Source organism: Phacochoerus africanus, chromosome 8 (genome assembly GCF_016906955.1).
Source record: "Phacochoerus africanus isolate WHEZ1 chromosome 8, ROS_Pafr_v1, whole genome shotgun sequence".
NCBI classification, from domain to species: Eukaryota; Metazoa; Chordata; class Mammalia; order Artiodactyla; family Suidae; genus Phacochoerus; species Phacochoerus africanus.
In genome coordinates, this window is record NC_062551.1 from 37418418 (window position 1) to 37431849 (window position 13432).

Here is a 13432-nt window from a genome sequence, read left to right on the forward strand (position 1 = left end):
CCCTCCAGGATCTCACTATATCCCTCTTACATGAGGCAGTACATTATCTTCTGCTTAAGTTACTTTTTTTTTTGTCTTTTTCAGGGCCGTACCCGTGGCATATGGAGGGTCCCGGGCTAGGGGTCCAATCGGAGCCGGCCTACGCCAGAGCCACAGCAACTAGGGATCCAAGCCACATCTGTGACCTACACCACAGCTCATGGCAATGCCGGATACTTAACCCACTGAGCAAGGCCAGAGATCGAACCCGCAACCTCACGGTTCCTCGTCGGCTTAGTTAACCACTGCGTCACGACGGGAACGCCACTTTTTTTTTTTTTTGTACTTAATTTTTAGATTTAAACTACAAAGAAAGGAAAACAGTCACCATTTTGGACACATATTTTATTGTTTAGATATTTCCACCAGAGCTGTCATGAAGTACCTTTGTCAGGAGATGCCTTTGAGAATCTAGACTGGAAAACAGCTCTTCCTGCAAATCCTTAAACACTGGGACCACCAGGTCCAGCCTCAAGGTGCAGGGTGATGGACCATCAAAGTACAGCCCAGCATCCCCCACGTGAGACTTAGGTGAACACAGCAAACTTCACAGGTGCAGCTTTAAAGCACGACCCCACATGACAAATGACCTTCTCTGGTGGTGCCCAAACAAGACACCAGAATCTGCAGAAAATCACACCTACCCTGATTAGCATTCCTACCTGAATGAAATTAACCTCCTCAACCAGATAACCTCATTAAGCTTTTATTCATTTATTTTAAAAGCAAACCTAGTGTATACGGCATCTTCTTAAAAAATCATGTAAATGTTGCAAAGATTTTAGGGTTATTTATCCTCTGAAGAGATTTATAAAAAACTACTGGACTTGTTAAAACTACAAATACTAACCCCTCCTCCCCCATGAAAAAAGCAATTGTTACAAAAATATAAAAAATATACTAGCTTCCACTATTTCTCCCTTCCACCTGAAATCTCACAAACTCTGGGACTTTAACCTGGCTTGTCAACAAGCACAAATGCAATTTTCTCAATTTTTTTAAGGAAGAAAAAGTTCTGCAACATTCCCTTTGCTATTGGAGAGTGTGGCTACTTTCTTCACAGGGACTGTAAATGCTAGCAGGTAGGGAGAGTTTGAAGTTTCCCATTAGAACCCTTGCATCGACCTGGTGTGGGAACTAGAGCACTGGAGGCTGCTTTCAAGGCTCAACTCCTTCAGTTTTTCAGATTTCTCTGGGACGTACTGGGTCCCCAGACTCCTGAGCTGGCCCTCGCTTTCCTAACTGCCCACAGGCGAGGGCATTCAGCTTGCTGCCACTTGTAGTGGTCACTTTCTGGGAGGGTCAGTCCAGGCCCCCTGCTGCCAGGTTTGCTATGCCAGGGAAGCTATGCACTGAGTGGATGTCCCCCACCGCCGCTGAAAGAGGACATGCTATGGGACAGTCTGCAGAGTCCAGGAGGAGAGCCAGCTGCAGATGTGCAGGCTAGACACGCTGCATTAAGTTAAAACGCTTTTATAAACTTTGAATTGGATCACGTGGACACAGCAGCCATGCTACCAGGCACTTTGACCAATTATGAGCTAGGAAATGGACTACATTCGGCTTGAAACCACACAACCAGCACCAGGGGCTGGGGGTGCAGTTTGACTGTCTTCATGACCTTAAGGACGCTTCTCCCTCGCCAGGACATTTTCAGTGTTTCCTTGTCCCTACTGTCGCCTGAAGGCTCAATCACGCCCATGGGTGAGACTGGCTGTTGGGTAACAGTGGGATGGAGCTACATGCCACCAGGCGTGACTGGAATACTGCTGGGCTGAGCCTTGCATCCCTGGGGTCCAGGGGGACCTCTAGGCAGGTGTCCCAGCCTAAGCATGCTCATGAGAAGCCCTCATGTGTGCAGAGTCCTCACCACCTGTTGTGTGCTCCCAGGTGGAGGACTGGTTTAACTCAGAGCCTGGCTCACATCCATTCCTCCCCTGCAGGACCCTCTGACCTTGGCCATAGCCTCTGTGCCTGCCACAACCTAGCCTGGCATTCAGTCTGGCCCCGTGTGCTACTGCTGTCATCATTCCTTTTTTTGACACAGCCATCTCAGTTCCCAGACTAGGCACTGAACCCAGGTGGCAGTGGTGAAAGCGCCAAATCCTAACCACTAGACCACCAGGGAACTCCCTGCCCTCACCATTCTTGTCTGAGACAGGCTACCTGCCTCCTGCTCAGGAGGCTGGGCCCTCTCTGAGCCTCCGGGGACTCCAGGCTCTCCTGTTGGAAGGACTAGACTTTCACACCGCTAAGGGTTTTATTTCACAGATCAGAGCGGTGAGTGTGGCATTTCTGGTCCTCACCATGGTTTAAGTTATACATTTCCCGGCGCCTTGTTTCTCCCGATCTGAAACATCTCACCCAAGACACCCTGGTTGTTTTAAACCCCAAATCAATTTTCTACAGGCAACAACAACAACAGATTTCAGAGAACACTGCCACGTAGGCTGAGCAAGTCCCTCTCCTTTGGCTGCATCCAAACACAGGGCTTCTGATCCCCAATTCACATTTGCTCAGAAGAGAGGTGCTCTTAACATCAAGGCACAGAGAAAGAAGTCTCCTGGGGCAAAATGACAATGAACGCGACCAGTGGCCTTTGTAAGGCCTGAGGCAGAGTCGCTGGGGGAGGTGAGTTGGGTCTGGGCTGGGTGGATGTCAGGAAGAAGGCCGAGGACTCTGTCTCCCTCAGGGGCCCGAGCAGTCCTCAGGCGTACTTCTCCAGGAAATTTATGTGAAAGTCCTTCACTTTCTGGAGAACTGTCTTCAGCTTCTCCACTGGAGGAAGAATGGTCATTCTGTGGGAAAAGAGCACAGCATCAGCTGGACACAAGTTGCTCTGGAAAAGGGGGCAGGGAGGGAGCCTGCAGGTTGGTTCCTTCACCTGCAGTTCTGGAGACCAGGCGGTGTGGGCCGGCTGCCTGGGGAGGGAGGGTCCGCTTGTCCACTGCGATAGTTCCAGGCCCTGGACACCACCTGGCCCTTGTTGAATCATTTTTCCCCACTACTCACAACATCTTTTTTTTTTTTTTTTTACCTAATATGTACGACCAAAAGCAATATGCTGGCGGCAGCATCTCGGCTCACTGACACGTCCACCTATAATTGCAAAAGGCCTGCCCAACCTCCTGACAGGTGCAGAGAACTTTCTTTAGAGTATGTCCTACAGCTACAGGGCGAGCATCCACTCCTGCCACTCAGGCCTTCTGTATCTCCACCATCAGTCTCACAGGGAGAACCTCCAATCACAGGAATCCTCACGTTGCCATGGTAACTGACTCCCCCTCCAAAACTGTCAATTTGCTTCCTAGCCCTAAGGGCAGCCCTCGGGATGCAGCCGCTTCTTGAATGAGCCATGAATTGCCAAGATGAACCTAACTAGGGTGGAAAGGCCACTGACATGTTTGCCCATGGGATGGGGGGGCACCACCCATGACCTTCACTGAGTCAAGACTTGGCCCCAGGAGCTAACTAAGCCTGGGGTGTTTCTTTTTCTAGCACCTGCTAGGAAACATGGGAGAGCACCACGCATGGAGAGGTTGCTGTTCAGAACAGAGCCGGCCTCGGTGGGAAGCCCCACCTGAGCTGAGCTGCTCCCACTTGCCCAGCAAAGTCACATGCCTGTGAAAGGCAGCTCAGCAAGTGCAGCCAATCCTATCACGCCGTGGAGGCAACATCTCAGCAGGCTTTTGGTACAGCGGACAAGCTACAGAGTCCTGGATGCTATAGGATACCATCAGGGAGTTGAAAAGGGACAGGAGGAGTTCTTGTTGTGGCTCAGTGGTAACAATCCAGACTAGTATTCATGAGCACACAGGTTCGATTCCTGGCCCCGCTCAGTGGGTTAAGGATCTGGCATTGCTATGGCTGTGGTGTAGGTCGGCAGCTACAGCTCTGATTCAACCCCTACCCTGGGAACCTCCATATGCAGCAGGTGCAGCCCTAAAAAGACAAAAAAAAAGGGGGGGGGGGGGGGAGGACAGGGGAAGAAAACACAGCTCTGGGAACATTTCAGATAGCATGTGACAGATGAACGCAGTGGAGGAGGAGACAGAGCGGTCAAGAAGGTGTCCTGGGCGTGCACCCTCAGTCTCCCTTAGTGCCTGGTGCAGGGTCTTGGCTTGGCTCTGCAGCAGGACGGAATGGGGGTGGGATGGGGAGGAGAGGGGCTCCAGACTTCTCAGTCTCTGTGGCTGCCTTGCTGTTAAGAAGCCCAGGTTTCCCAAGACAAACCCCAGGCCCAGCCCCGTGGGGCAGAGGACCTGAAGTCCTCCAGTACCTGAAGTGGTAGGTGCCTTCCCTCTGCCCAAAGCCACTGCCGGGCACGACACAGATGCCCGTCTCCTCCAGGAGCTTCATGCAGTAGAACATGTCAGGGGCCATCTTATGGGCCTGTGGAAAGAAGCAGAACTTAGGATTCACCCCTGGTTTTGTACTCAGACAAACACCATTGATACCTCAAAGCCAAGTACACTTGAAAGAATGGGTTCTGTCCCATGGCGCCCTTTCTGCCCTCCTTTCCTGCGAGAACCAAGGCAGGATGCTGGGTGCTGCAGGTAGCCAGGCAGGGGATGAGAAATCCAAAGGCCACTTCAGGGCAGCTGGGGGCTGTAGGACTTGTGCATCGGGTGCCAACCCCAACCCCACCCCCAGCAGTAGCTCTGAGCATTGGCTGTGGCTTCTGATGCGCCAGAGGCCAGGGGCCTGGGGTCTGTGCCCAGGGGGGATTTTAAGGAATAAGCCTCTCAGGGGCCCTGCTGATTGTGCTTCTTACACTTAGGTTTGTACAACCAGGCCACCTGTTAAATAGACTCTTAGGCTCTAACACCAGGGATCCTGATTCAATAGGCTGAGGGGTGGGGGCCAGATTCTGAATGTTTAGTTCATTTGCTAACAAACCTGCCTAGTATCCATGAGGATGCAGGTTCGATCCCTGGCTTTGTTCAGTGGGTTAAGGATTTGGTATTGCTGTGGCTATGGTGTAGGCCGGCGGCTTCAGCTCTGATTGGACCCCTAGCCTGGGTCACTCCATATGCCACGGGTGCAACCCTAAGAAGACAAAATAAAACAAACCAAAAAACCCACAAAAAAAGTACTGAGGAGGTTAGGGAGTGTGAGGACACTTTCAGAGATTCTGCTCTGGCCCTTGATCTTCAAAGCAGATCATAACATCACCTGTGAAATGCAGAAACTTGGGCTCCCTCCACAGACGTCTTAAACCAGAATTAACATTTTTTTTTTTTTTTTGGCTGTACCTGTAGTATACAGAAGTTTTTGGGCCAGGGATTGAATTTGAGCCTCCGCAGTCACAACGGCAGATCCTTAACCGATAGGCCACCAGGGAATTCCCAGAAGCAACCTTTGGTTTTGTTTGGTTTTTTGGCCAAGCTGGCGGCATGAAGAAGTTCCCCAGCCAGGGATTGAACCCGCGCCACAGCAGCCACCCAAGCCAAGGCAGTGACAAGGCCAGGTTAATCTGCTAAGCCACCGGGGAACTCCAGAATCAACATTTATAGGAGCCAGGGGATTGTGTACACATTGAAGTTTGAAAAGCACTGCTCTAGTGGGCCAGGTGGAAGAGACAGCTCTTATGCTTCCCCAGCATCTTTTAGTTTTATTTATTTGCCTTTTTAGCGCCGTACCCGTGGCATATGGAGGTTCCCAGGCTAGGGGTCCAATCGGAGCTGTAGCTGCCGGCCCAACACCACAGCCACAGCAACTTAGGATCTCAGTTGCATCTGTGATCTACATCACAGCTCATGGCAACGCCAGATCCTTAACCCACTGAGTGAGGCCAGGGATCGAACCCGCAACCTCATGGATGCTAGCTGGGTCTGCTAACTGCTGAGCCATGATGGGAACTCCTTGTTTTTTGTTTGTTTTTTTTGGTTGTTTAGTTTTAAATGCATCACATCACACCTGGGCACCTGCCATCAGAGCACCTCCCACCTGGGGCTGACTTGATGCCTGCCCCATCACCAGTGCACACTGCAGGGCGGTGTGTCCAAAAGCACCTCATCTTTACACATTAAGTACCATCTGACTAAGGGATCCACAGAGTTCAGAGCCTCTGGGGCCAGTACTTTTACTCCCCAAGGCAAAAAGCAGTCCTGAGTGCACCCAGTGAGAGCCAGCCCCAATCCAGCACCCCTGACCTGAGCCGCCTCCATGGCTTTGGTGGGGATGAAGATCCGAGGAAAGGCGTACATGGCACCCTGCAGGGGGTTGCAGTGAATTCCCGGAACTTGGTTAAACAAATCTTCTGTCAGCTTGGCTTTTTTGGCCAGGTTACCCAAGACGGACTCTTTCTCCTAATGAGACAGAGAAAGGACAGGAGTCAGCATCTCTGGACATCAGACTCCAGACACTGAAAACTACCCCCTCGAACTAGGGGGACAAGGCAGGCTGGTGAAAGGCAAGTATGCGTGTGCATGAGCACAACAAACCAGGGGTGGGGTGTGTTAGGGGGAGGTTGTGGGGGTTGGCTCGGGGGAAACACACATCCCTCTGCGGGAACTACTGCACGGACACTCAGCCCATGAGGCTACCACATGCCCTGGGGCAGGGGCACACGAGCCACAGGTGGGTCCTGGGCAGCCTGTGTCATGGGTTCTACTCTTGTACCAAGATGTCATTCCTGAAAATGAGAAGAACCAATCCCTGCCCATCAGCCTGAATCAAACTGGCCCTGGATGGAACACCCTAGAACATGCTTCTAGGAGATGGCCCCATTACTTCACTGTGGGGAGCTACCCTCCTCCCCCTGATTCATGTGATGTATTTGGGGCACATGATCTAGGCAAAGCACGTCAGTGATGGACTCAGAGCTGGACATGTGTTCCAAGCTGGAGCAAGTACTTCTGCAAATACTGCTGGAATGGGGGGTGAAGAGGTATGGCCTGCAGACAAATGGATCAAGGAAACGCAGCATCATGTACACAGTGGAATATTACTCAGCCTTAAAAAAAGGGGGGGCAATTCTCACACAAGCCACAGCAGAGATGAACCTTGAAGATACTATGCTAATTGAAATAAACCAGTCAGAAAAAGACAAATACTGTATGGTCCCACCTACAAGAGGTACCCAGAGTAGTCATATTCATAAAGACAGAAAGTAGAATGGAGGTAACCAGAGGCTGGGGGGAGGGGAAATGAGGAGTTATTGTTTAATGGACACAGAATTTCAGTTTGGGATGATGAAAAAGTTCTGGAGTCAGACGGTGGTGGTGGTTGCACAACAATGTGAATGTACTTTGTGTACTGAATGGTTCAGTTAAAAATGATCAAAATGGGTTATCGGATACAACTTGGAATGGATTTACAAGGAGATCCTGCTGAGTAGCATTGAGAACTATCTCTAGATACTTATACTGCAACAGAACAAAGGGTGGGGAAAAAAAATGTATACATGTAAGTGTAATTGGTACAACAGAAAAAAAAGTAATAAATTAAAAATTAAAAAAAATGATCAAAATGATAAATTTTATGTTTGAGTATTTTACCACAATTGAAAGAAAAAAGATGTGAGTCTGGAACAGCTGGGAACGGACTTCTTGCTTAGATGACCAATAAACTCCATTTTTGTTTAAATTAGTTGGAGTTGGGGTTTTGTCACTTGCAGTTAAAAGGGTGCGATTGGATCACTTTCAGCTGCAAGGACATCTGGTTAAGCCACAGGCAGGCCCATGGCCTAGAATCCACGCTGTGCTCATCCGCTTCCTCCTCCCCACACACATGCACAATCCTCCCACTTCCAAATTAGCCCAGCTGCATCCCGAGACAACGTCCTTGGGGAGAGTCAGGCACCACGTGGACCACGAGCGCCCTCTGGAGGCCATCTGGAGATACGCTGGCCCTGGAGACTGTGGTGCCCACTGATTGCAGCAGTGATGAGGATAGGCCTTGGGACACAGGAGACTCACCCTGCTGAACTGCTCAAAGGATTCCTCTCCTGGCACCGGGGGGTTCACAACGATATCCATGGCAGCCTGCCCAGACACTGGCGGGCACAGACGCACAGACAGCAGTTTCACCAGCTGGCCCTTGATCTCAGGGTGCAGGTTGATCACCTCCATGTAGCCGCCTCTGTAGCCACACCTAGAAGGATGAAGAGGCGGAGAGGACCCACCGTCACAGGGAGACCTCTACTTAGTGCAGCCAGCCAGCCAGCCAGCATCTTCTGTAACCATCCGCATGCCCAATACTAAGTTGCCAGGTATGCCTGAGCTCTTGCCAATGGAAAGCCAACAGAAGTGGTATGGACAAATTCCACTTCACTTCCTTAGAAGCATGCCCATTCCCTCTTCGCTCCTCTTTCCAATTCCTGAGAAATAGAGACGTTGGAGCAGCAGCCCCGGTGTTCATGATGATGCCACATGTCGAGGAGACAGAGCCATCCCACCAGCCCATCCTTAAATGACCTCATGGGGCAGAGCCAGCCCTGGACTCCCCCTGCCTTTGGACTGTTATCAAGACAGAGACTTCAGGAGTTCCCATCGTGGTGCAGTGGTTAACGAATCTGACTGGGAACCATGAGGTTGCAGGTTCGATCCCTGGCCTTGCTCAGTGGGTTAATGATCTGGCGTTGCCATGAGCTGTGGTGTGGGTCGCAGCCGCGGCTCGGATCCCGCATTGCTGTGGCTCTGGTGTAGGCCAGCGGCTACAGCTCCGATTAGACCCCTAGCCTGGGAACCTCTATGTGCCATGGAAGCGGCCCCGGAAAAGGCAAAAAGACAAAAAAAAAAAAAAAAAAAAAGACAGACACTTCAGAGTTCCTGTCGTGGTGCAGTGGTTAACGAATCCGACTAGGAACCATGAGGTTGAAGGTTCGGTCCCTGCCCTTGCTCAGTGGGTTAAGGATCCGGCGTTGCCATTAGCTGTGATGTGGGTTGCAGACACGGCTCAGATCCTGTGTTGCTGTGGCTCTGGCGAAGGCCGGTGGCTACAGCTCCAATTTGACCCCTAGCCTGGGAACCTCCATATGCCGAGGGAGTGGCTCAAGAAAAGGCAAAAAGACAAAAAAAAAAAAAAGGACAGACACTTCCATTTAGTTTGAACCACTGTATTTTGGGGCCTTTTGTTATAGCTGCTTAGCCTGAATGCTAATATACCAGCCTTGCTCCAAAGGGGCACATAATTCAGACCAGGCACCCCCTGCACAGGTGCCCAGGGTGGGCACATGGGCAGTAGCCTAAGGACTTTGCTGGAACTTCTTGCTGCCTGAAAGCAAAGCCAACCCAAAGGAGAGCAGAGCTAACAAAGAAAACGAGACAAGGAGTTCCTGTTGTGGCTCAGTGGAAATGAATCTGCCTAGGAATTATGAGGTTGTGGGTTTGATCCCTGGCCTTGCTCAGTGGGTTAAGGATCCGGCGTTTGTCATGAGCTGTGGTGTACGTCACAGATGCAGCTCAGGTCCCGTGTTCCTGTGGCTGTGGTGTAGGCTGGCAGCTGTAGCTCTGATTGGACCCCTAGCCTGGGAACCTCCACATGCCTCAGGTGCCACCCTAAAAACAAAGAAAAAAGACCAAAAAAACCCAAAAAACAAAAAAAGAAAACGAGACAAAGCAAGAAAGCAGAGACAGAAACCTTCTGATATCTTTAAGTCCCCTGATTCAACTTCACTCCTTGACTTTTTAACAGTAACCTTTTTTTTTTTTTTTTTCAGCAACACCTGTGGCATATGGACGTTCCCAGGCTTGGGGTTGAATCAGAGCCACAGCTGCTGGCCTACACCACGGCCACAGCAATGCCAGATCTGAGCCACATCTTTGACCTATGATGCCACAGCTTACATCAACGCCAGACCCTTAACCCACTGAGTAAGGCCAGGGATCAAACCAGCATCCTCGCTGACACTATGTTGGGTACTTAACCCATTGAGACACAGTGGGAATTCCTGATATGGATATTTTTAAATGCCATTTTGATGTAGGCCAGTTTGAGTTGAGTTTGTTACGTATTGACAAAAGGATCCTGATTGATATGGAGTCAAATCTCATGAGAATATGCTGAGATCATACAATGAGAGGATACAAACTAAAAAAAAAAACAAAACAAAACAAAAAAAAAACCTTTCAGAACCAAATTAGCTCCATCAGCCACACTTTCTGGAGCTGTGCCTCCTTCTCTGGACTGTGATTAATAACATTCGGACTAATGACTGCAGAAATGCAGGCACCTGATCCTACCTTCCTCTGTATATACACTGCACCCACCCAAGCTCAGAGCGCCTGATATAATGAGACACTCAAGAAAATGCTTTTGGGATCAAGCTGCAGAGTGAGCTGGCAAAGACCAATCCCCATCTGATCGCTCAACTGGCCCTTCCAAGGTGGGACGATAAATTATGGCATCTCTGAAAGGTTTCTCATAACAAAGGCTGAAAGAAGAAACTCTCTCCTCTACCCTCTGCTGAGGAACAGAAAATCAAATTGAGCAAAGCAGTCTAATTCTAGGTAATTAGTATCTGAGGGCAGTAGGATACCAACTCAGGTTACCAATATCCTGGGTTTTACTATGAAAAAAGTAATTAATAATACAGATGGAGAGATTGGATAGGTATGTGATAAACACACTCTGAGTTTGGAAAATGAGTTAATAGAGAACTTATTTGTTTTTGAAGAGAGCTACACAGCATGGAAGTCCAGCAAGGAGACAGCTCAGCTAGCGAGGTAGACCAGAAAGACTAGTATAAATCAATCCCTGCCCAGAGTTCCCCGTCATGGCTCAGTGGTTAACGAATCCGACTAGGAACCATGAGGTTGCGGGTTTCATCCCTGGCCTTGCTCAGTGGGTTAAGGATCCGGCGTTGCCGTGAGCTGTGGTGTAGGTTGCAGACACGGCTCGGATCCCGCATTGCTGTGGCTCTGGTGTAGGCCGGCGGCTACAGCTTGATTCGACCCCTAGCCTGGGAACCTCCATATGCTGCGGGAGCGGCCCAAGAAATAGCAAAAAGACCAAAAAAAAAAAAAACCCCAAAACCAATCCTTTGCTCACATCAAAGAAAGCTGAAAACAGCCAGGCAACCATCCCAAGGGGACAGCTCCCTTAACCTGGCCAAAGTATTTCTTCAAGCTTCACAGTTACAATGGCCTCCAGACCCCCTCCCCAAACCCGACACCTGGCACATGGCAGAACCCCCCAACGTTGGGAAATGAATGCCCTTAGCTGTAAATGCACCGGCCTGTCCATCTCAGTCTCCTTTGAGGTTCCTCCTCTCCTGTCCTAACTTCTGAGTAGTGAGGCCCTGGGCCTAATCCTTAGACCTCTTTTTGTTGTTGTTGTTTGCTTTTTAGGACCGCACCTGAGGCATATGGAGGTTCCCAGGCTAGGGGTCTAATTGGAGCTACCGCTGCTGGCCTACGCCACACCCACAGCAACATTAAATCAGAGCTGCATCTGTGACCTACACTACAGCTCACAGCAATGCTGGATCCTTAACCCACTGAGCGAGGCCAGGGATCGAACCCACAACCTCATGGTTCCTAGTTGGATTCGTTAACTTCTGAGCCACAACGGGAACTCCTGGACCTCTTTTCTATCTCTACTCTCACCTTATGAGATGTCTGAATGCAGAGATTTAATTATCTAATAACTCATACACTAACATATCGCAAACCCAAATCTCCAGCTGGGTATCAGCTCTGAGCTGCAGACTCACACATCCATCTCCGACAAGGCATCCAATCGGCATTTGCAAATATAACACAACCAAAACCAACTTCCAGTCTTTCCCCAACACCTGCTTCATCCACAGCCGTCCTCATCTACTGATGGCAACTCCATCCTTCCTGTAGTTTGAACAAAAATCTTGGGAATCATCTTTGACTTCTCTCTCACACATCCATCTTTCCTCTTAAGCAACACCTGTCAACTCCAGCTTCAAATATATCTAGGATCCAGCATCTTCTCCCCAAGTGTCTACCCTGGCCCATGAGATCTCACCTGGACTATGATAGCCTCCTAACTTGAGTCCCTGCTTCTGTTGTCCCTGCCCCCATCACACAGCAACCAGAGAGTCTGGTAAAACCAAAGTCAGGTGAAGTCACACCTCTGTTCAAACTCACCAAGGGATTCCCATTCCATCCATTTTTTTATTTTTTATTTTTTTTAGGGGCCACACCTGCAGCACATGGAAGGTCCCGGGCTAGTGGCTGAACTGGAGCTGCAGCTGCTGGCCTACACCATAGCAATGCCAGATCTGAGCCACATCTGTGACCTACACCATAGCCTGTGGCAACACGTGATCCTTAACCCACTGAGCAAGGCCAGGGATCAAACCTGCATCATCATGGACACTATGCCAGGTTCTTAACCCGCTGGGCCACAACAGGAACTCCTCCCTTCCGTCATGAATAAAGGTAAAAAATAACTGAAGTAGCCCAGGTGATCTGGCCTCCTGTGACTTCTTTGTTGTCAACTTCTGCCACTTTCCCTCCCACTCCTTTCTAGTCTTGCCGCTCTCTGAACAGCTGCTCCTTCCACCTCAGGGCCTTGGCACATGCTGTTCCCTCTGTCTAGAAGGCTCTTTCCTCAGATACCTGTGTAGCTCCCCATGTCCACTCCCTTGGGTCTTAACTCAAAAGCCAACTCTCCAGTGACCACCCCCCACTTCTCGGCATTCCCATGTCTCCCCTAATTATTTTTGTCCACTGGACGCATGATATTCATTTGTCTGCTGCTTCTATCCACTCACTAGAGCATAACTCTGCGTGGGCAGGGATTGCTAAGGTTTGCTCACTGCTGTCACCTCAGTGCCAGATCAGTACTACAGCAGGGGCTCAATAATGAATAAACAAATACAGGACTGAAGCTGACTCTTTGGCCCCAGAGGTCACGTGATGCTAAGGCAGGTACATGCAGAGCTGCTACACAGAGCATGGCCCGCTGGCCTGACAGCATCTGTCCCCTTAACCTGCCTTCTCTGGCCCTCAGACTTCAGTCACTGTCAACAGGGACAGGCAAGAGTGACACGGCTGACAGAAAACTCCAGAAGCTGCTGTGAGGTCCCTGTTTTCATTTCCATCGTGGACGTATTTTATAGAGCCTCTGCTCAGGGGCTGTCCCCACACCACCACGCTCCCCTTGGGGAGGTGAGGCCCGTCTCCTCCTGCTTTTTAGGTCAGCAGACGCCACAGATAAGGGCAGCCATCTCTGCCCAGCGGGTCGAGGTGGGGCAGGGCAGAGCAGCACTGGGACCAGGCAGGCCCAGGGGCAGTGGGGGGGGGGGATGTGGGGGCCCACATACTCGCCCATGTAGCCCTTGGAGGTGGAGTGGAAGGAGGCGAGCTCCACGTTGCTGGAGTACTCCGGCCCCATCTCGTAAAGCACCTTCTTGAAGGAGTGGAACTTGCAGTCTGGAGAGTACACGTTGTCCTGGTACACCTGTAGGAGG

The 13432-nt window shown here is 50.4% G+C and overlaps 1 protein-coding gene across 2 annotated transcripts in view; it reads right to left on the bottom strand.

Annotated features, from left to right (window-relative positions):
- Positions 1-369: 369 nt before the first annotated feature.
- Positions 370-13432, bottom strand: part of GPT2 (glutamic--pyruvic transaminase 2) — a 43769-nt gene continuing 30706 nt past the window's right edge. For both annotated transcript variants that reach the window (XM_047791784.1, XM_047791783.1), the window contains 5 exons: positions 13286-13422; positions 7962-8136; positions 6195-6350; positions 4319-4431; positions 370-2837 (listed from right to left, as the gene is read on the bottom strand). In XM_047791784.1, the coding sequence (XP_047647740.1) occupies positions 2747-2837; positions 4319-4431; positions 6195-6350; positions 7962-8136; positions 13286-13422 (672 nt within the window). In that variant the 3' untranslated portion in view covers positions 370-2746. The remainder of the gene's footprint in view (positions 2838-4318; positions 4432-6194; positions 6351-7961; positions 8137-13285; positions 13423-13432) is intronic.